Source organism: Rhea pennata, chromosome 9 (genome assembly GCF_028389875.1).
Source record: "Rhea pennata isolate bPtePen1 chromosome 9, bPtePen1.pri, whole genome shotgun sequence".
In the NCBI taxonomy this organism is placed as follows: domain Eukaryota; kingdom Metazoa; phylum Chordata; class Aves; order Rheiformes; family Rheidae; genus Rhea; species Rhea pennata.
This window is the reverse complement of record NC_084671.1, coordinates 29089008-29110634: the sequence shown is the minus strand read 5'-3', so window position 1 is coordinate 29110634 and position 21627 is coordinate 29089008. Positions and strand designations below refer to the sequence as shown.

At 52.5% G+C, this 21627-nt stretch overlaps 1 protein-coding gene across 1 annotated transcript; it reads right to left on the bottom strand.

The window, feature by feature from the left end:
* Positions 1 to 216: 216 nt before the first annotated feature.
* Positions 217 to 17459, bottom strand: TSPEAR (thrombospondin type laminin G domain and EAR repeats). The gene is made up of 12 exons (XM_062582822.1): positions 17342 to 17459; positions 13231 to 13451; positions 12704 to 12942; positions 12331 to 12421; positions 11431 to 11587; positions 10496 to 10627; positions 8667 to 8899; positions 4815 to 5001; positions 2543 to 2772; positions 2071 to 2258; positions 1149 to 1250; positions 217 to 625 (listed from the first exon to the last, which is right to left on the bottom strand). Exons 1-12 carry the CDS (start codon positions 17433 to 17435, stop codon positions 472 to 474), a joined length of 2028 nt encoding a protein of 675 aa, XP_062438806.1. The 5' UTR covers positions 17436 to 17459; the 3' UTR covers positions 217 to 471.
* Between the last annotated feature and the right edge of the window lie 4168 nt (positions 17460 to 21627).

The window sequence follows — 21627 nt, the reverse complement described above, 5'->3', positions numbered from 1 at the left end:
TGCCATTTTCTCCCAATAGCATGTGCTCTGCTTGGCCTTTTTTTCCCTGGCCTTGAGTGAGCTCTGGCCAGTCCAAAAGCAGCCCTGGGACCCTCCTGGCTGGAGAGTGCCTAGCACTGTGGTCCTGAGTGAGCCCCTCATGCCACATAGCCAGGGAAACGCTTTGGCTCCAGGCACCTTGGAGAGGACCTGGTCCTTGTGGCATGACCTTGGGACATGTTGGAAGAGCTGGCTCAGGAGAGGCTGCTCAAAAGCAGGATCAAGGTCTCTTTGCCAGGTCCCTAAACAGGGCTGCAGGTAGCACCTGGGAGCTCCCCTCCTCCTCTTCCTTCTGCAGATCTCCCAGCCAAGTGGCCCTGAGGCTGACACTGAGGCCACCAATACTGGTCTCCTGAGGCACCATGGTCCATCCTCACCTCAGTGCACAGCTTTCTCTGGTCTTCATGGTGAGCTGAGCGCATCTTGGCCACCTCATGTGGTTTTCAGCTTGAGTACCTTGGAAAGTGGCTGCTTGGCACTGGAGTAGAGAAGGTAGGAGCCATCCGTGGTGTTAAATGCCTCCCAGTCTCTACAGCCCACTGTGGGGAGGTGATGAACTGCTACGAAGCCTTCATAGCCTTGCCACCTGCATAGGGAGGGTAGTTAACTCTCAGGGCACGGGCTGGGCACCCCACCTGTCACAGATTCAGGGGCAGGAAAGACATCCTGGCATCCTCCATCCCCACACTGTGGTTTGTGGCAGGGAATGCCCCTTCCGGGGCTTCTTGTTCATGCCTGGAAAGCTGCACAAAAATTGAGAGCGCTCCTATTTATCTCTTCTGGGCAGATGCACCAGAGTCTACAGATGTTGCATCTGCTCTGACATCTCCCCAGGAACTGTAAGGGTAAGCGTGAGTGGGAAGAAAGCTGGGAACAACTATTAACGCATCTCTCTTGCTGCATCTTCCCTGTGTGTCGTCCTGCACCCTCCCAGTATTTGTGGCCTAGGCCCCATCCACAGCAGGCACAGAGCCGGGAACAGCTCTATGGCAATGAACATAGGTGCCCCGTGTCCCGACTGCTGCCCTACAGGCACCTCCGTACTTCTCCTCTCCAGGTAGGGCCAAGCCTGATGGAGAGCTCACACTGCCCTGGCTGTTTGGTAGTACCTGTAGATAATACTGTTAACCGAGAAGGTGAAGCCATCAAAGGAGTTTGCTACCACCAGAAAATAGTCATCTCCCACCGAGAAGAACTCCCAGTCCAGGGCACTGTGGGGTGAAGCAAGAACGAGTATTGGTGAGATGGTCCCTCTGCAGCCAGGTGAAGGAAGGGATTGAACACACAACCATGTCCTCCTTGCCCACAGGGCTGAGCCCAGCCTGCACTGACCTCTTCTGACCCCACTCTGCTCAAGGTATTTGCCCATTCTGGCCTCAGCCTCTCTCATCCTCCCTGATCAGGGCTCATAGGGAGAGATGGATACAAAGCCACAGGCTGAGGGTTACAGCATGCTAGATCCTTTGCCTAGGTAAACAGGATAGGTGCTTGCACATGTGTTACGCCTTGCATGGTGCTCACACAAAGGGAGGTTGTTGGCGCCAACTACTGCGCAGACTGACAAGAACGCAACCACCACTCCAGCGACAGGTGATAATGTGTGTGACCTGGGGGTATGTGCTTTGCTGCTGCAAAACCCTTGCCATGCCATCCACTATCACCTCCCTCTTCTGTCCCAGGAGCTGAAAACAGCTTGGGTAGTGGCTCAGCACAATGTCCTTGTAAGCAAGAGAAGTTCTTCAAGCAGGATGCTATTAGACTGCTGATGATAGATATAAAACTCTGCTTTCTCCAGACTGTTCCTAAAAGGAGGTCTATCCTTGCTCCCAAATTCAGGGCCTGCTTCCAGTTCCCACTGGAACTAGGTGCTCTGGGTCTGTCATCCATTGCCCTCCCCACCAGCCTTGTCCCCTCAACAGGCAAGCTTGCAGGAAGCCCCAGGGCCCACCATGAGAATCCTCAAACAGTTTGAGGGAGATTCATGGGAGGAAGAGGAGCTGAAGAGTGCCTCAGCTCTTTTTGCGTAAGTACCTGTAGGTGAGGAGATCCTGGAATTTGACAAACATCTGGGCAGTGATGTTCAGCTCATAAATGGAGGAGTTGATGGCATAGAAGTTGGAAGGCACCGGTGTTCCACTGTCATAGCTGTGGCTGTTTGCCACAGCCAAGAAGACTCTGTCCCCAATATGAAAGATCTCCCAGTCAGCAGCACCGAATGTCTGCAGGGAATGACACCACATCAGAAGCTGAGTGCAAATGAACTTTTGCAAGTCAAATGCACTGGGAAGTGTGGCAGGCAGTGTGGAGGTGCAGTGGAGAGACTACCCATTCTTAAAACTGTCTGAGGGAAAACAAGTAAACCTCACTTGACCAATCCTTCGGGAAGAATCAGTGGGAAACTATCGCTGTCTCTGTAATTATTCCGTGGCCTTACCTGAACCCCAGTGAAATGGATTCAGAAAGGACACTGAGGAACAGAGTTTGACTCGTTGCCAATCCTTACCAAGATAGACTGGAAGAGCTGGAAAGAGCCACTGAGCCAGATGTAGATGTGAGAGTAGATCTTGGTGGATGTGCCATTAAATGTGTTAGCCACAGCCAGGAAGGAATATGGCCCAATGGTGAAAAATTCCCAGTCATAGGCTCCAGAGGTAGGGATGGTCTGGTTGATCTCAAACAGCCTTGTCCTAGGGTTCCACCTGTATATCACACTGTCTATGTTGTGATTATTCCCTGGGGGAGAGAGAAGGACATGTATGATAAGAAAAAAAAAAAACTTAGCTCACATGAGAAATGAGACCCAGAAATGGGTTCAGCTATGCAAATACTTGCCAGCACATTGCAAGACTGTTTGTTAGCCACTGATTGCTCCCCAAGAAGTAGCCAAAGAGCCTTCATCCCTATGAAACACACTGCCAGTTGGTTCCCAAGCACATGGTGACAGCTTCACAGCCTTCTTTCTCAGCAGAGAGAAGCAAGAGTGCTATTTCCCCACACCAATAGTGTGCAAACCAGGAGGCATCATGCCAGCACCCTGAGGCAGCCGCGCTCTGTGGTTTGCCCCATGGAACGGTTGTGTGCAGTGGAATTAGTCCCTAAGATACAAACATCACGGACTGCTGTCACCCTTTGCATGCAAGCTCACACAGCTGGGAGGATGCCACAACTGGAATGACACCACACTGATGTTTTCCAGTGCTCCCTGGCTAAGTCCTTGCATTTAGCTCCCAAATGCTAGAGCTGGTCAGGACTTCTCTGGGTTCATCACCATATACTGCACTAACTCCAGTAGTATGGGAGCTGTAACCTGCAGTCCTGCAAGGCCCTGATCGCTTGGCTGGAGGCCATCAGGTATCAAAGCACATGCTCTACCCCATTCCTGAGCTCATTTCAAGTGTTCTGACCTCATGCCCATGCCGGGCCCAGCTGGTATTTAAAGCTAACAATGTTTTTGTGCCTTCAGCCCAGCACTTCCATCCAGCCCAGGCTGGAGTCGTTATTCCGATAAACAGCTGGCCACACCCTGACAGGAGAGGCAGCATCAGCAGCCCCTTTCCACCCCACACTCGCTAAGCACTGCCCCCCTTGGCTTTGCCCAAGAAGCTTTGATGCTTCTGATGTCTGAGCAGCAGCTGGACTATGTGTTTATGGACAATCCTCATGGCAAGGGAAGAGGATTTGGCAAGAAGGACTATGAGGAGCAGGGGGTGTGCAGGAAATGGCCACACAGGTGAGCAGCACCTCTTCTGGGATTGACCATCCAACACTTGCAGAGTGGAGCACCCCTGGTTTGGTTTGACCATGGATGGTCTTGACCCTTGTACAACGTGCATAGTCCCCAATGGGACCCTCCTGCCCACTGCCATAGGAATAGGCCATGTCTGAGTTGGTTGTGGTGGGGCTCCAACGGGTGAGACAGAGGATTTTGCAGCCCAGTCCACAGGCGGCTGGGGCCCAAGCAAGCTGTCACCAGCTTTAAGACTGCTCCTGGAAGAGGGGAGGTCCTGGGGGCCAGCTCCCCTGGCAGGGAGAAGGGTAGGCTGGAGCCCACCCACTCGGGGTCCAAACCCAGCTGAGGGCACCCTGGAGAGCCAGAGCCATGGCACCATCCCAGTCATCCTCTATGCAGGGGACACATGCCCCAATCCATAACAGCTCATTGCCTGGGAAGGCAAAAAGGCCAAATCATGTCTGCAGAGTGTCCAAGGAGGAAGGGCATGCCAGGTGGGCTGATTTGGAGGCCACAAAGGTTGTTCCCTTGGTTTTCTCCATGCACCTGAAAGGCTGATGCTCTGGCTTCTCCAAAGGCTCAGTTCCTGCAAACCTCTGTGGCTGCCCTAACCACCCCACCATGTTATCTAGCTTTGGAGAAACAGATGAAAAGAAGCAGAGATATTCAGCAAAAACACTGCCCCTGCTCCTGTCCTCATCCCCCACAGCTGGAAGCACGGGGTGGGGGGGGGAGGTGTCAGCCACTTCCCCAGACATTTTCCTCTCCTAAAATCAGGAGGTCTATAAGGATTTGGTTTCCCAGAGGATGCTGCAGTCCAGTCTGTGTCCACTGACTCACTGGCTTTGCCTTGTGCTCCCGGCAAGGATACGCCTGGCATGGGGGGAGCCACAGTGTCGCCTCGGCAGTGGGATGATGCTCTGAAGCTTTGTCCCTGTGGCGAGTGGCGGATGAGCTGCGGGCCCCCTGCAACACCCCCATGGAGCCATCTGCCCTGGCCACACACCCAGCTGAGCCAGGCCAGGAAGAAATAAGGGCTGGGTACCTTCTCTGTGGTTGACCACCGCGAGGAAAGCCTCTCCCTCAATGACAAATGCCTCCCAGTCCCTAGCGCTGTGCGTAGTGATCCTCTGGTACGTGATGAATTTCTCTTTCCTGTGGCTCCACTTGTATATTACAGAGTACTCCTGACCCCTGTCATTCTGCTCAAAATTAGCCACTGCTAGGAAGATCTGAAAAATAACAAGCCAGGACATCTTGGTTTTCTCCTCTTGCAGGGGCACAGTCAAGCACAGGCAGGGTGAAGGCAGGACGTGAGGCTGGGAGGGGCCAGGGCACACATCTGTGGGACACAGGGATTGGGGATCAGGGCAGCTGGTGTGGGGCAGGGTGGCCTCGGATGGTAGGAGCATGGGTGGAGTATGGCTCCTGAACAGCTGCATGGCATGCATATCGCAGTTGGAGCAGGGACAGGGCCCCAGCAGCTGGTGGGGGACTTTGGAAAGGAAGAGCTGGTTGCATCTTGCTGGCAAAGCTCTGGCTGCCACCGTGTTGGGCTGTAGGGAACTCAGTCTGATCAGACAGCTCACTCCTTCAACGGTGGCCCAAATTCAGGATCACCACCTCTGCCTGGAGCCCACCCAGCACCAAGCCAGCGCTCAGCAGAGCCCCGTGGTCCCCCTTGCCTATGCACAGCCTCCAGCCCACATGGCCTTAGCAAGTCGCTCACTGGCTGATGCAGGGTCAGAGACAGCTTGATTGCAGCAGGCAGACACCACGGTGGCCTGCCTCTGCCCTGCCATGAGCTAAGCTGTAGGGCTCTCAATCCATGCGCATCGGACGTGTGTGTCTGCAGAGCTACACCTGCGTACCTTCGCAGTCCACCCATGGGCAAGGTGAGGACCTGCACCTTCGTGGCAGGCATGAGAGCACAAGACCTCTGCTCCCCAGGGGCTGCTGAGCAAGCTGGCACGGGAGGCGATGGCCATCACAAATGCCCCAAGGCAGGGAGCCTCTTGAGGAGGAAGCATTTTGGAGCCACAATATCCATAGCCCAGCAGACACAAGACATGCCCTGAAGTCACTCAGGCCATGAGGCACCAGGGGAGCCCCTGAGCCCACATCAGTTCTGTGGAAGAGGAATGCTGCCAAGGAAGTGAAACCAGTCATGAGTGGGCAGGGGATCTGAGCTAATAAATCTTTCCCCAAAACAGGGCCTGATGTTAGGAAAAAAAAAATAGAAATAACAACAGTAATAATGATTATTTTGTTTCCTTAAGAGAAAACTAAATATTTTCCAGACTCCTTTTTCCATTTTTGGCATTTGAAGCTTCTTTTTCTATGCAAAGGCCAAGTTCATCCCCAGAAATTTTGCCAGAAACAGAAGGAATTTGGCTTTCTTCTAAGCTTTCTCTCTGCAAACAAACCCAGACTCCATTCCTCTGATCCCAAACCAGGACCCAGGATTCCTTCAGATGCCTTTGTTCCCCACAGGCCTGCTGGGACGCCTTGCTCTCCATGTTCTTCTGCTTTCACTAATTGCTGCTGTGGGTTTCCCAGTGTTCAGGAAGCACCTAGTGCCTTTTGGAAGATTTGGGCCATGCAGATGCTGGGGATTTTAATCAGAGGAAGCTAGGGGGAAGGTAGAACATGCTGGCTGGGCATGGAGGTGCAGATAGAAGTGGTGCTGTTTCTTTGTGAGTTGTGGTCCATTGTTCCTGTTTGATCTCATGACTTGGATTAAGCACACACAGCGAGATCCAAAGCAAATGGCCTAGCTTTCTCCAAAAGCCATCCATGATTCTGAGATACAAACACCCCAGTGCTACAGACAAGCAACTGGAAAGTAGGCTGCAACATCAGAGAGAGACTGCTGCTAGCACCGGGCCATGGCTTTGTATGGCCAAGGCTTGAACCTCTCCATGGATGGAGACCTCTATGTGGAGGCCTGTCCCAGGTCTGCAGCTCCCTCCAGGGAAGATACCTCCCCGTTGGCCAATCAGTCCTAGGCAGCTCTCCTGCACAAACCAACAAGATCCCACTTTAAGAAGAGACCCTTCAGGGTATCTCCAGAAACATAACTTTAAAGGGAATAGAAAGTCCCAGATCCAACACAGCAACTGAAAAGCCAGAGGTCCCTCACTCTCCAGTGAGGCATCACATGTACTAAGCACTGAGAGCTGAGCACAGAGCACTGCAGCTACATATGCCTCTATATCCTCTACCTTCTCCTGAGTGCTGAAGCTAGCCCCAATTAGAAAATCAATTCCAGCCTGTCAAGGAGAGGGGGCTCCCATGCCTAATAAGTCTGGGGCCAAACAGCTTCAAACAACATATATAGATGCATAGATCTCATATAAGGATGAGCATGTGCCCTCTGGAAATATGTTCTAAGCAAACAGGGAACAGCTCTGTGATAGTAGGATGAAAACAGTGAAGAGCTGAAGGTAAAGCAGCACATTAGCCTTGGTTGGTACCAACATGTGGGCTTCACTGTGCAAGAACAACAAAGAGGAGGGAGTCTGCAAAGGCCCCTGGCTGTTCCAGCCCCCGGTTGCTCTTGGGAGCTACTAGTCTGGTTTCCTTCTCATCACCTGCAGTGATTGCACCAAGGGGATATTGTGAGTCTAGATTGGCAGTAGGAAACCCCAGGTTGGTTCCCATCAGTGCATAAGTGCAGCCAAGGATGTTCCTTGTGTTCTGCCCATGAGGTTGTAGACAGAGCTTTGCACAGCCAGCATAGCTCTATCCAAAGAGCAGGGCTGTCAGTGGCAACAAAGCCTGGAGGTAGGATTTCTGCCCATCCCTCCACATCCTGGAGCATGTGGTTCATGAAAAAGGAGCCTGCAGCCATGCTGGGTGGCATTCAGCAGGAACAGGGCAAGAAGGCAGGATGCATCATGCTGGGGGGGAGGGTGACTGAATTACTCTGGGAGGTCTACACAGGGCTGGCTCTCAGGAAATGTTTGTTCGGCTGGCCTGGGGCTCACTGTAAGGTGACAAGTAACTCCCCAGGAAGTGAAGAAGCCAGTCGGATATTCTGCAGAAGTCATGTGGCAGATTGCCTAAGGCAGGAGAGATGGATCCAAACTCCTGCAATGACTTAAAAGCAAGAGGGCTTAAAAATACTGAATGTTGGACACAGTGAAGCTCTGGGAGAGCACCCATGGGCTCTGACAGCTCTTTAAGACCAAAGATAGGAGTCTAAGATCAGAGCAGGCCACGTGCATGGCAGATCTTCTGCCTTGCAGATGATCAGAGGGATTTGCCCTCCATGCTCCCATTTCAGGCACTGTGTGCCCCCAAGGGCAATGCCACAGCCTCTGTGTGGGGAGATTCCTGTCTCACTTCACGTGGCCTACATGAAACAGCAGCAAAATAAAGATCAAGCTAGACCACAGCCCCATGCATGAAGGACATTTTGATGCTGGTATTTGTAGGCACACCACATCTGAGGCAGGAACAGGCAGAGATTGATAAAAATGAACATCAGCACATGGGAAGGTGTCAAATGTCACTTCAGAGGCTGACAAAGAAAACCATTGCATCTGGGGCATCCTTGAGAGCTGCACACCCTGGCGATGAGATCTGAGCAATCTGGATACATGGTTATCTATGCTACAAGCATCAGTTGCTGAACACAGAATGGATGGATGCTGTTGTGTCTTGGTAAAAATACTAAAATATAGAGAGTAGTCCACAGTGTGCACACAGCTCAGCAGGCAGCCCCAGGATACATTCTTACCTGCTGAATATGTGTATCAGTGTGACTCCATCAAAGACCGCAAAGATGAAGATTTACCCACAAAACCATGCCTGAGACTCAGGTGCAGTCTGGGGCAGTGTTTGGCATTTGCAGTTTGTTACTGCATTGAAATAACCTTCTGGACAGACTTACCTTTTTTCCTATAGTGAAATACTTCCAAGACTGAGCTTGATGGGTGGGGATGTTCTGGTAAGGCACAAACTTCCCATCAGTCCACTTGTAGATAGCTGATCCAGGGGGAGTGTACCGGTTGGCAGTGGCTGCAAACAGTCCCACCTTTGGGATGGTGAAGACCTCAATGCCCATCGTTTCAGAGTTGGTGACCAGATTCTGGTACTCCTCCACATAGTCCAGCCTTTGTTTGACTAGGAAATGACAAAAAAAGGGAAGAGTTAGGCTAAAACTGGAACACTTTACCTTCAGATGTGCCCAATATTGCATAACTGAGCTGATTTGGTGGCATTTGCTTCTATATGGAGTTTTATGATGAAAACAAAGGTTGTTGCATCCTGGTCAGTGAAGGGCTTAAACCTGAGGAGCTGGTGAATGGACTGATTTTATCTCGTTGAGCAGCACATTTAGCTGCACCCATCCTGAGCTTGCTCTTTGTCTGCAGGGTGACACTTCAAAATGTTCTGCCTGTAACTCCTCTACTGGAAGTAGGGGAAAAAATAGATTGTTGCTTTAGAAGTGTTGTATTTTTATCCTACAAAGAATGGTGAAGGGAGGAAGAGACATACAGCTGTGACACAGGGGGCAAAAGGGCCTGGGCAGCTGAGACCATCTGGGTTAATCTGTTCCTCACTGCAGGAGCCCTACATCACATCCTCTCTCTGACCTGCACCTGCAGGTCATCTTATCTGGAAAAAGGATACATAGAAGATTTAGACAGAGCTAATGTGAGAAATTGGAATAGAAATACTAAGATTGGTCCCAATGGTGAATGCATGGAAAAGTCTGGAAGACACCAGAAGGGACAAACGGCAGGAGCAAGGCTACAGGAACAGCTGGTGTTGGTGTCACCAAAGTTAACAGGTCAGTAACATCCTAGCACAATGTCCCTCTGAGAAAACGAGGACATGGCATAATCCTAATGATGCCCAAAGGTCATCCACAAGGGACAGAAGGAGAAGGCCAGTCACTGCCAGCTCCTGTAGGCACATCCAAATCCAGTGTGGGGTTTCCAGCACAAGACAAACCCAGGAGAAGAGAAGAGGACAACTGGACAAAGTGGCTGGCGTACTTCATCCTTTGTGTCCTCCCAAGAGACCCTGGGTAGACCACCCAGATACAAAAATCTTGGTATTTGTCAGCATGTGAGGGAGTGTGAGACGACAAAATCTGTTTTGTTTTCAAATAACCCCTTTGACCCCCTTTCCTACAGGAGCTGGTTAGCTTGGCTTCATTGTTCCTACAACACTGCAACACTATTTTCTGCACTAAGGCCAGCAAAGGTATAATGATGTTGTCATGGTCCCCTTGCTCACTCAGCTGATGCATCTTTTTTGTGTACCCTGCAAGCCCTTTGGAACCAAGAAAACCTGCAGGTTCAGGACCTGCAGCAGGGAGCATCCCCACAGCCCAGGCGTTGCTGCAGCACAGCTCTTGGCAGGCTGGCCTGCTTGGATGAGATGGCAGTTCACTGCGGACCAGAGAAACACTGGGAGGACAAACAAGATAGAGAGACAATATAGACACAGGGTGAGTGATCAGGGAACTAGACCTCAAAGGTGACTGAGCCAAGAGCTACACTGGAAGTGTCCAAGTGGCTACAGAGAGCAAAGCCCTGCCAAACAGGAGAGAGCCATGCAGGGACAACACAGCTGTATCATACTACCCTGTTGTTTTTTTGCAGACTTAGTTCCTGCCTCAAAGTGCTGTCAGGGCAAATGTCTGCTTTTCTCCCACTGCAAAAGCCTCCCCATAGCCCAGAGGTCTGTGCAGACAATGCACACCATTACCCTCCAGCATGGAAATCCAGGTGCTGCCGTTGCACAGGTACAGCCCTCTCTGGGAGGCGTTGAACCAGAAATGCGCCTTCTCATGCTTGGTGCAGGGCGGACGGGATCCAAGGGTCACCTTCATGTCAGTCTCTGGGCACAGACAAGAGCAAGACAGGCACCTCTTAGTGCATGTGAAGAAGGAGTGGTGTGACTCTCCACAGCTTGGACATCCTGGTCCCATCCTGCTGCTGGGCACCAGGGAACAACAGAAATAGCATCCAAACACTAAGCCGGAAAGATGACCACTAAGAAATGCTGAGGACTGGCATGTGGCCACCAATGTGAACAGTATGAGCTCAACATCACCATGCCCATGCCGTGGGTGCCAAGGGACCCAGGCAGGAGCACACGTTTCAGAGGAGGATTCCACTCCTGCCCCAGTATATACCCCTTCCAGCTCTGCTCAGCAAGGCTCTTTTCAGGGACCATGGTAAAGCTTTGAGAGGCGTGGGGCTGATGGACCTCCCTCAATAGGAGAAAGGGAGCTTGCCTTCTCTGACCACAGAGGCTCGGGCTCCATTCAGGGCCCAAGTTTAACTGCAGAGGTTAAAACTCATGTCACTCATTCACACTCAGCTCAACACATCTACCCAGATCCTGATCCCCTTGCTTTTCTGCTCAGCTCCCCTTCTCTTTGCAGTGGTGCTCACCACCCTGCCTTGGGATATCCAGTTTCTCAACCCTTCCCCATCTTCCTGAGCTCAGACTACCCCAGACACCTCTCTGGTATACCTAGGTTAGACAAAATCTCCCAGTGGACTTGAGAGGCCAAATACACTTTCAGAAACACAAAATATTTGGGAATTTTTTGCCCAGTCATGAGCAAAAAGCCCTCCACAACAAAAACGGAAAAAGCCAAACACTCCAAGCCCTCGCTGCTGGGTATTACTGACCATAAGGGTATTTCAGCACCTCATTGTTTGCTGGCTTCGTTGAGAAATCCTGGAGAACAGCAGGGACAGAGAGCGTTGCTACTTTAAAATTCATAGATGTGCATATTCGGCGGGTGGCATCAGCTCCTGGCAACAGGACAAGCTGTCTGAGCAACCCCTTGAAAAGAAGAAGTATGATGGAAAGTAAGTCCAGCTACACTAAGGGGCAATGGAAATTGCAGGTGATTCATGACCTGAATATCCCTCCATAATCTTGCTTGTTTCCCTCTCTCTTGGGCTTTGAAAGCCTCCAAATGATTCAGAACCATGTATCAGATCCTTGTTACATCTTCAACCTGCCAAAACTTTGAGCTTGGGTAATTTAACAGCTAGCACAACAGGACCATTGGCAAGAGGTTCATAAGCTGCAGAAGGCTTTCACTACCATAGTCAGGATCAGACATAGCCCTGATTTTTCTATTAATGAGACTGTGCTATCAACTGACGCTCTGCCATCACATGGTTGGTAACGTGTTTTATCCCACAAAGTGACAGACTCCACATCTGCTCCTCCTCTGTTCATTGCTGGAAAGCAGGAGAGGGTAAGCCTATCAGCTGGTCCCACCAGCCACTTCCCATCCATGTGCTCTGCCATCTGCACCATGTCTCAACTCCAGGGCAGAGCACAGGACTCAAAAATGGCTGCACTTGACTTCTACCTCACTTTCCTTCCCATTTCCAATGTGGAAGTTGAGAAGCACTTCTGGCCTCCTGGAGGTGTGTCCTCTGCCTCTTCTGGAGAACAGCATTCCCTCCCCACCCCTGCCCTGGGTGCCTCTGTCCCACAGCCAGCCCAGAGGCCCACGATGACATGGTGACATCAATGTCCCAGCACAGCCAGACACCATGGGGGACACTTACTCTAAACAAGCCTTTCCTTCTCCTCCTGTTGCCCAGGTAAAAGCTGGCTCTCTTCACTGACAGGGAGGTTGGAAATGGTGTCTCCACCACCCTGCAAACAGGCAGAGAGGAGGCAGAAGATAATTTCACAGTCTCTCCTGGTGGCTGGAGAGAAAGAATCAATCAGCAAGCTCAGTGCTCACTGTGCACACACGACTGCTGAGAGCCACATCCGCTGCGCTTCTGGACAGAACAGCATCGCCTGCTGGCCACGTGGCCTGCCACGAGGACCTGGCACTCCCCCCCCCCCCAAACACACACACACACACACACACACACACAGACTCCTCCAAGCCCCCAGCAATTGTCTCCTTCCATGACCCTTCCAATTTACACGTCATTGGAAACATTGCAGTCCACTGTCAGGGAGAAGGACTGGCCAGAGACAGCCAGGATGAGCGTGTGCCACTGGTTGTCCGACAAGGAGACATTGCGGAAGGTGACGCGAGTCTGCCAGCCATTGGGGTGCTCCTGGCTCCAGAAGAGGAAGTGGAGCTTGTTCGGTGAGTAGCGGAGCCCCACCAGCACGCTGTGGCTCTCCTCAGCCATGAGGGTGAAAAGGTATTCGTTTCTCTGGAAAAGGAGGTGAGAGGGCATGGTGGAGGTCGAGATCTGGGCTGGAAGAGCTACTGCAAACCAAGCTGCTGGGAGCAGTGCTCACCTGGGCCGTGTGGGCCAGCAGCATGTAAACACAGTCAGAAAGGCCCCAAAGGCAGCAAGGATGCGGCCACTGGTGGTTCTTAGACACCATGGTCAAATCTCATTGCCATAAGCTCCAGAGCCAGGTTGTACCCACTCCTTTCCCAATCTCCAATCCCAACTCAAGGGGCTCAGGCTGTACTCCCAGCTGGCAGTGCTTACCTTGGCAGGGACATTAAGGACTCTCAGCGTGACGATGATGGAGAACTCCTCAGGGAAGCGGTCACAGTGGATGAAGAGCCGGGAGGCAGGAAAGCCCAGGGCACGGGGCTGTGAGGCAGTGAGCTGGAAGCCACGCACCCCTTGCACTTGAAACACTCTCATGCCATGGCCCAGCCCACTGGCAGGGACCACCTCTGAGAGGATGTCCAGAGGGCGCAGGTCTGTATAGAGAGATGACAGAGCACGTGATGGCCCCAGTGATGATTCCAATCTGCCCAAGTGGTATCGCACTGGTTCCCTGCCTTGTGATGGGGTGCTCTGCCTTCCCACCAACTCAGGGGCCCTTGGGAAGCAAAACCATCTCCAGCTTTGGCTGGAGCACTCCATGGCATCATAGGAGCCTCGTGCATCCTGGGAAACTGCTTTCTCCCCACCGTCATGATTCCCACTGACTTCCCTGCTTTGAGGAGAGTAGAAAGGTGCCTTGCCCTTTGCATGGCAAGGCTGGCCTCAGTCCACCTCTGACCCAGGACTTGTGCCGATGGCACAAGCATCAAGTGTGCAGACTCACCTGCACAAACCATCCTACTGAGACGCATTCCCAGTGGTGACTCCTGGGAGTGGGACTCACCAGGTTGGCAGCCCAACGGCTACTCTGAGCTTCCTCGGGGCTCTGCTTTGCATCTATCCAGCCAGCACTAGCCATCATAACCCGAAACACAACAGCCGGGCTGGGAAGCACAGCCCACAGCCTTACTCCCTGGACAGACACCCAATCCTGGCTACGGTGTTGCTGTCCCCAGAGTGCTGGAGTGCAATACTCCCCACCCTCTAGCCCAAGTCCAGGCTCCCCTGACCTGGCCCTAATTGCTTACATACGTGTATTCTGCTGGCAGACACCAAAAACTCTCATCAAATAATTATCCTCTCCCCAGAGGAGACAGCAACATGCACAGCCCCAGGGCATTACCCAGATGAAAAATAGCACTGAGAGGAAAACCTCTGCTTGCACACATCTGGGAAGCAGTCAACCCCGAGACACCAGCACTCGTGTAGATCACCGCAAAAATCTCTCCACGTGCACCCTGTGGGAACACCCTCTGTTTGATGTCTTTGCGAACAGCACACTAGCAGCCAAGTGGAAGGACTGTACCTCGGGCAGGCACTTGCTAGACCTTCCCCATATCTGCACCTTTGCAGCTTTTATTTTTTGGAACTGGCCTTTGCTTCTCTGGAAGGATTTTAGCCTCCATAGCAAAGATAACCCAGGTGCCTGGACTTGTGCATTCAAGGAAGGAACTGTTCCTTACACATTTCTGCTACAAACCTGGCCATACAGTAGCTCTGTTCTTCTCATACGCCACCAGCTGGCATGCCAAGGGCATGGGGCATCCTTGAGTCCTCCTCACATGGAGTGACATCCCACCTAGCGAATGGGCTTCATTTCCAGAGAATGAAGTAATACTTAACTAGAGCAAAAATTCTCAACTCCAACCCTTCTCTAGTGAAGATAGGCAAGCCCAGAGCCACATCGCAGGAGGTCCAGTGGTGAGCCTCCATGGGCACAACGCCAGCCCACAGCTGATACCTGCATGCCCAGCTGTCATCCACAGCCCCACCTGAAAGCAGCAACGTGGAGAGGCACCCACCCACAGGCCTGGGGCCAGGAGAAACAACTTTCCTTGCCCTTCCCCTGTTGCTCAGCCTGGCTGAGGCTGCTCAGGTGAGTAAAAGCTGAGAGCAGAGTGCAGTAAAAGCCCACAGGAGTGGAGCCCTCCCCTGGTAACTGAGCAGGCTCCCAGCCTGTGCTTGCACAGGAAGGCAGCTTGCTGAGCACCTTGTCCAATCTACCCCATGAGCATGTTCCCACAGCCTGATTTATGTGACAAGCCAGCAGCCAACACACACACTCTCTGAGCAAGGAGGAAGGAGAAATCAGATGGCATCTTTAAAAACTACAGGCTCCACTCTCGGCTGGGAGTCCATAGCCAGCTCTAGTTAAGGTCCCCCTTCAGCAAATACCCCTGCATCCAATTTAACATATTATTTTAGCTCCTATTTGTACTAATAAATCTTGTGACTTAGGCACAGAGGGAAAGCAAGAGAAGGCTGTGAGCAAGGCTGGACCAGCACGTGTTTGAATTCAATCTCTGTGCACCTCCAGCTGGCCCAAACTGAAGTCCTCTCAATCCCACAGCATCTCTCAGCAGGAGCAGGAGGGCGGAAATGACAGCAGACCACATGCATGGACTTTGCCACTCGCTAGCTGCTGCAAAGCAGTGCTGACCTGGGAATGAGAAGTCCTTCTCTCTGGCATATGCACCGCACTGCCCCAGGGTAAGATCCGCACACTCATGCTGGACATGGGGACCAGCTCAAACAACAGTACAAATTACAGGGAACAAACCCAGGAAGGAACCCAGTGACACAGCTTTGTCCAGCATCAAGTACACAAGCCTTTCCCAGACCAGTGAGGAAATACTGTCTCTTCCAGAGGGAATGGCCAAGTCGCAACCTCAAGCACATCTGGCCTAAAGTCAGAATGACAGCGAGCAGAGGCATGCATGCATTTGTGTCCATGCACAGTGGTTCAAATCCTAGACCTGCTCAGCATTTCCCAGCCCTTGTCATCATCCCCGCACGTCTGTCCCGCAGAGTGCTGCATCCAGCAGGGGACCAGCAGCCCAGCTGCTGAGGAGAAGCGGCCCGTTCCACGTGGCAGCCTGCAAGCCCAGTGCAGCCTGGGACAGGATAGCTCAGCAACTCTCCTGCTCCCAGGACATTGCACTCAAAAAAGGAGCTGAAATGCTGGAAAAAAATCTGATTTTTTCCCTGTGGTGCAAAAGCCAGCTGTAGATTTGCCCTAGCATCTCAAGAAAGCCAGATATCCCTTTCTGAGCACAGAGCACGAAAACCAGCAGAAGTCTTCGCCTCTTGCTAGCTTGTCATCCCTGCTGCTGTGTTTTTAAGCTACTTCCAAAATAAAGCCTTTGTAGGGGAAAGTTAACTGAAATGCCTTAGCTTGTAACAGGCCAAAACAAATGCTTGATTCTCACGAAATGACCAGTTCTCATTTTGCTCAGCCAAAAGTGCAAGCCAAATTCAGGCTCGTGTTTGCAGAGGGGTTAAAGTATCCTTGGAGTGGCTGGGGGCCAGCAGGGATGAACCACACAGCCGAAAAGAAGGGCTGAGGAGCTGTGCTGGAGGCTGCTCTGCCTCTGAAGGTGTCCTTGTAGCAGATGCCTCCTCAGTTTGCAGCCAGCCCCAAGTCGGGAGGAGAGCAAGCCCCCAAGTGTGTTCTCCCCGTGGTGGGGATGTGTCAGCTTGAAGCCTTGCCTCACCAGCACTGGGAGCCATTCCTGGTGCAGCTGACCATTTGCAATGCTCCAGTCCTCTCCCTTGAGCACAGCAAGCCTTGGCCCAGTGCTCCCAGGCAGCCTGGTCCCCCCCATGCACCCCAGACACGCTCAAAGACCACCGAGTCTCCCATGCTGCATCGCCCCAAGCCTCTGGCAGCCCTGTTCCCCAAAGCTGGCAGTCAGCTTTTAATAATATTGAGGGACACTTCGTCACCAAGGCAGTTTTCAACTAAAACCAAAGCCATGAGTCTCAATTTGCCTCCCACATCAGAGTCACTGCTAATGATTAAAGCTGGGCTAGTGGTTACACAAAACCTCCTAATGATCTGGAGAGCAGCTGGGAGTGTTTTAGGACAGGTTGGTGAGCTTATGCTGGAGAATAGCTGGAGCCTGTTCACTTTACAGTCCTGCCACCTGGGGCTGGATCTTTGGCCAAACTGGGCCCAGGAAAGAGAGAAGAGGTGCTGGCAGGAGGTAAATTCAGAGTTGATTAACTCCAAAGTAACTGCAAATAACTGAGCTGCCAGGAAGAGACTGGTGATGCGCACAACATGGGGCACCCCGCTGTGGCCATGTCCCCCCTCCAGAGCATGGCCCACTTGCTGAGGTCTGCCCAGGTAAGCCAGCCTAGTGGCTTTGGGGGGACACCACATTCAGAGGAGCCCACGGGCTCAGGAGCATTTCCGGGACAGCTAGACTCATTCTTGAAGCTTCCCTCCCCATGCAGCCTGCCTGTTGGCCCTTGCTCCTACCTGTGCAGTGCTGCCACGTCTTCCCTCCTTGGACAAGGCTCCCATGGGTGGCCCAGTGCAAGAGGACAGCCCAGACCAGCAGCAGAGCCGACATCAGGGGGCTGGCCTCACCGGGTCCATCCACCGGCGCTCCCCAGGCTTCACGTCCTCTGTGCTGCTCTGCTCAGGCCTCCCAGGTGCTCTTGCATAGTCTGCACACAGGGCCACCCAAAGGCACCCCGAAGGGTGTCCTGAGGGCCTGGCGACCCTCCTCAGGGACGTGCCACACTGCGGCGCTGCTTGGCCTCTCCTCCGGAGCCGGGCCGCAGTGCTAACCTCCACCTCGACCTGCCCACTCTGTGGGCAGGAGGAGCATGGGCATCTTCCCCCCCGGGGCCAGGCGAAGGCAGTGGGTGCAGGTGGGGGGCTGCTGAGGCAGGGCGTATAGGCGTGTGGGTGTCCTGCAGTGACGGGGCGCAGGCTCTCGTGCAGCGGCTGCAAAGGCAGTGTTGGCTGCAGCCAGCGCTCACAGACATTTAAATGAGAAGTCGGTGGTGGGAGAGGAGGAGTCCTGTTTCCCTGGAGAGCTTTTATCTTTTGCCCAACCCTCTGGAAGGCGGCTTTGGGGAGGGATTTTTTTTTCCCCCATCCTTTCATATTTGGTGATTCATTTTTCTGGGGTCACACGGGGGTAGGTAGGAGATTTGCCCCTGTCGAGAGAGGCCAAGGTGAGAAGCTCACTATCCCTAAAAGCCCCAGGCTTTTGGTGGCGTCATCCTTATCCATATTGGGGGAATCCTCTGTCTTCTCCTGTTCACTCCACCCTGCCCCAAAAAAGCCAGACCCCACAAGGTGCATTTCCCCCTCCCCCCAAAATGCCTTGTGTGGGTGATGCACAGCCACTGTGCTGGTGCCCTGGGCCACACTCCCAGCCCAAAGGCCAGACAACAGAACCGGATCTGCTACAAGGAAGGCAGAGACATGCCAAGCGTTAGTTTAGAACCCCCCGAGGTTACAATATTCAAACAGGAGACAGCAGTGGAAAAACTCCCTGCACACTGCAAGCCCTGCTTGGTTTCTCTAGCCACAAAACAAGTTACTTCCATTCTCCAAACAATTGAAATTAGCTCCCCCCCACCAAGTTTTCCCGCAAGGCAAACTGCAGAATAGAAAGCTGATGGCTGGGACAAAATGCCAAGTAGTTGCGTTGCAAACCAGGGTATCATCAGCAAGGAACAGCCAAAGATGCATCCACAAATGTGCCTCTCCAACGTCTGACCACCCCCACACTCCATGGAGCTGTAAACGTGCCTAGCTGGGGACCATCTATGCAGGATTTGTCAAGACCACAAAGGACACAGCCCATGATGGATACAAGCGCGTGGCAAAGCAGAGCAGCACTTGCCTCCATCCAAAATCCCCAAATGAGCTGCCAGCTATGCCCAGAGGTGCCCAAATGCTGCTGGTGCCACTTTGTTGGAGCTGAAAGCTCCCAGAAGTCCCAAGAGCAGCTGTGCATATGCCCAGAATTCCTCCACACTGAGTGGAGCTCCCCCTCCTTGCAAGGCCCATGCCATCCCCCAAATTAGGGGCTCCACCTGGATCGTGAGTAAGCAGCTCCACCTGGAGAATACTGGTTCCTAATCCCTTTTCTAAGCCAGCCCTTATCCCCAGGCTGAGGACAGCATCTTGGGCACAGCCTCCCTGTCCACCAGCTGCACAGAGCCAGGGCAGTCCGCAAATGGCAGCTGCCAGCGGGATTGCAGGGCAATAAGGGAGGTCCAAGCTGCAGGGGAAAGTCTTACTAATGGTCTTAGCCTGTTGCAGCACTCCCCATTGCCCCACAGATGCCAGCAAGCTCAAGGGCTGGTCATCTCACATCAACGGGACATCACCTCAGCATTCACCCATCAGGATCCTGGCCCTGCTGGCAAGGGAAGAGCCAGGCCCTGAGCCTGGCTGGCAGATGGAGTGGCATGTTTGAAAGGAAAAGGTCACGGAGCAAAGCACGCTCGTTGGAAGGCTCCTTCCCTTCTGGCAGGTTGGCGCAAAGGGACTCAGCACAAATAAGAATCAGAGCCACCACATTTAACAGGACCGCACACATGTGTCAAGTTAAGCATGGCTTTGAGAGCTGGCAGCGCAGCCCCTGCATCCTTAGCGGGGGACTTACATAAACGGTCTGATTTTTGGAAGTGCCCCGAACAGAGCGTCACCCGCTAACGCCAACCAGTGCAGCCCTGGGTCTTCAAAGGTCTGTAAAGGCCCACACCCAGGGTGACCTGCCCCAGCAGGCAGGGATATCCATGTGTCCTGGACCCACCGCCATGCACAACCCGTACAACTCCTCCTGGGGAGGGAGGAAAAGTCCCGCTTGGGAGCCTCATGCAGCTCACGGAAGAACTGTGCAGGAGTTGTCCCGTCCCCCAGCCAGGTCCTAATGTGACACAGAAAGGTACAGCACCTTTTGAGCAGCACCCTGCACAACTTCAGCACCTCTTCAAGGGCACTGAGACCTCCAGGCTTCCTGTCAGGCCTCTACCCTCCCCACTGCCTCCAAAAGCTATTTCTGCTCCTGGGTCTGCTGTGGAGGGGGGAAAGGGTACTTCATCCAGAAGTGGGGGAACCTGAGAACTGTAAAGGAAGTGGAGAAATAAAAATTCTTGTTTATCAGCATAAAGGATGAGAAAGATACTAGTTAGCCTAGCGATGTGGTCTGCTTGTTAGTCTTGCACTATTAATGAATGGGATGGCCCCAAAGCTTCACACTGAAGCTTGTTTCAGGGTGAAGATGGAGATGTTTATGGTTCTCAAGGATTTTTAGCATCCTTGAGCTTGGGACCCTGACCTGGGTTGGATGGCCACACTCTGGGCCTTGCAAGGACGGGGAGCTCTACTCAGTGCGGAGGAACTCTGGGCACATGCACAGCTGCCCTTGGGGCTTCAGGGAGCTTTCAACTCCAGCAAAGTGGAGTTGATGGTTGCTGAGGTGGCTTGGATTGTGTCTGGGGCTTTTCTCCCTTGTCAGACCTACCTGGAGAGCTGATCCATGATGTTAAGTAAAAGGATATCAAGCCCATTTCTTTGCTTACTGTCATGTTCGGTCCAAGATCTGCTCCTTGTCCCCAAAACACTAGGAAGTGGTCTGTAAAATCATTTCTAAACACACACGCACACATTCCTATGCACACAAGCAAGTGAGAGAGGATGAAATAAAAGAGACAAACAGCCAGACATTTGCCTAATTCTTATGGGTTGTAAATAAAACCATGTGGCAGCTTTGAACAAAATGATCCTTGGATTTCTACCAAAAAGGTTTGGCCATCCCTGGATTAGAAAAGGTTGAGAAATGCTTCTGTAGACAATACATTTCAAGTAGAGCTCACATGCAGAGGATGGTCTGAGAAGGGCACCTAATCAAGACCAGGGATACACTGGACGCTGCACATAGGCTAACGTTTCTGTTTTTCCAAGACCATAACTCATCCCTTATTATTAGCAGACACTTTTCAGGGCTTGTTATGCCCTATTCATTTCAGTCTTTATTCCCGACATTTGCAAAGGCTCTTTCTAACATAAAATATTGCACACATGCAGAGACCGTCGGTGGCAAATTAAGGGACCCTCTACCATTGGTTGCACAGACATATCTGGCCTCCCAACTCCATAGCCTAGGATTTGGTAAAGAGTTGTATGGCTGTGGACCACTTTCCAGGTCATCTCTTCAAGGGGTGCTGACCATCAGCTCACACTCCACAAGATGCACCCACACATCTTGTGGAAGTTCCCAGCCTGGCCTTGGAATGGAGGCTTCACCATCAGGATCAACCAACCCCCTGCTGTAAAGCAGGGCTGAATGCAAACTTTGGCCAGCAACGCCCCCCCTTTCAGGCAAACATCGGACCCAGTTGCTCTACAACTCAAAGTCATCCCAATCTTAGGCTCTTTTAATCAGATGGCCAGCTCAGAAGGGCTCACCCTTTCTAACCAGGGTCTGGATTATGGCCAGCAGTGGGCATCCTCCTGCAAGGCACGGCAGTGCAGTGGGCAGCCAAGCTGTGCCTTCCCTGCGCCCCATGATTCTTGTACTGAAGGGCTGGGGGAGCCAGTTGAACCCAGCTGGCTACTGTGCAGGTGTCATCTTCAAAAGCTGCTCTCACAGCAGCTGGGAAACTTCAGAGGGAAGAAAGAAGCATCAGCGAAGGAGGGCTTGTTTTGGTGGTAGTGAATAAATTATAGCAAGAAGGACTCCAGAATCCTTCTTGGAGCTGCTGGCCTTGCTCCAGGGCTGGGGACAGAACAAAGAC

Bases quoted from the DNA above. Each gene is read 5' to 3' on its own strand.
- TSPEAR (XM_062582822.1), bottom strand. From the start codon at position 17,435: ATGTCGGCTCTGCTGCTGGTCTGGGCTGTCCTCTTGCACTGGGCCACC. The intron at 8,900-10,495 runs GTAATGGTGTGC...GTCATTTCCTAG, and splicing joins CTGGATTTCCATGCTGGAGG to TCAAACAAAGGCTGGACTAT. The intron at 1,251-2,070 runs GTACTTACGCAA...TTCACCCCACAG, and splicing joins CAGGATCTCCTCACCTACAG to TGCCCTGGACTGGGAGTTCT.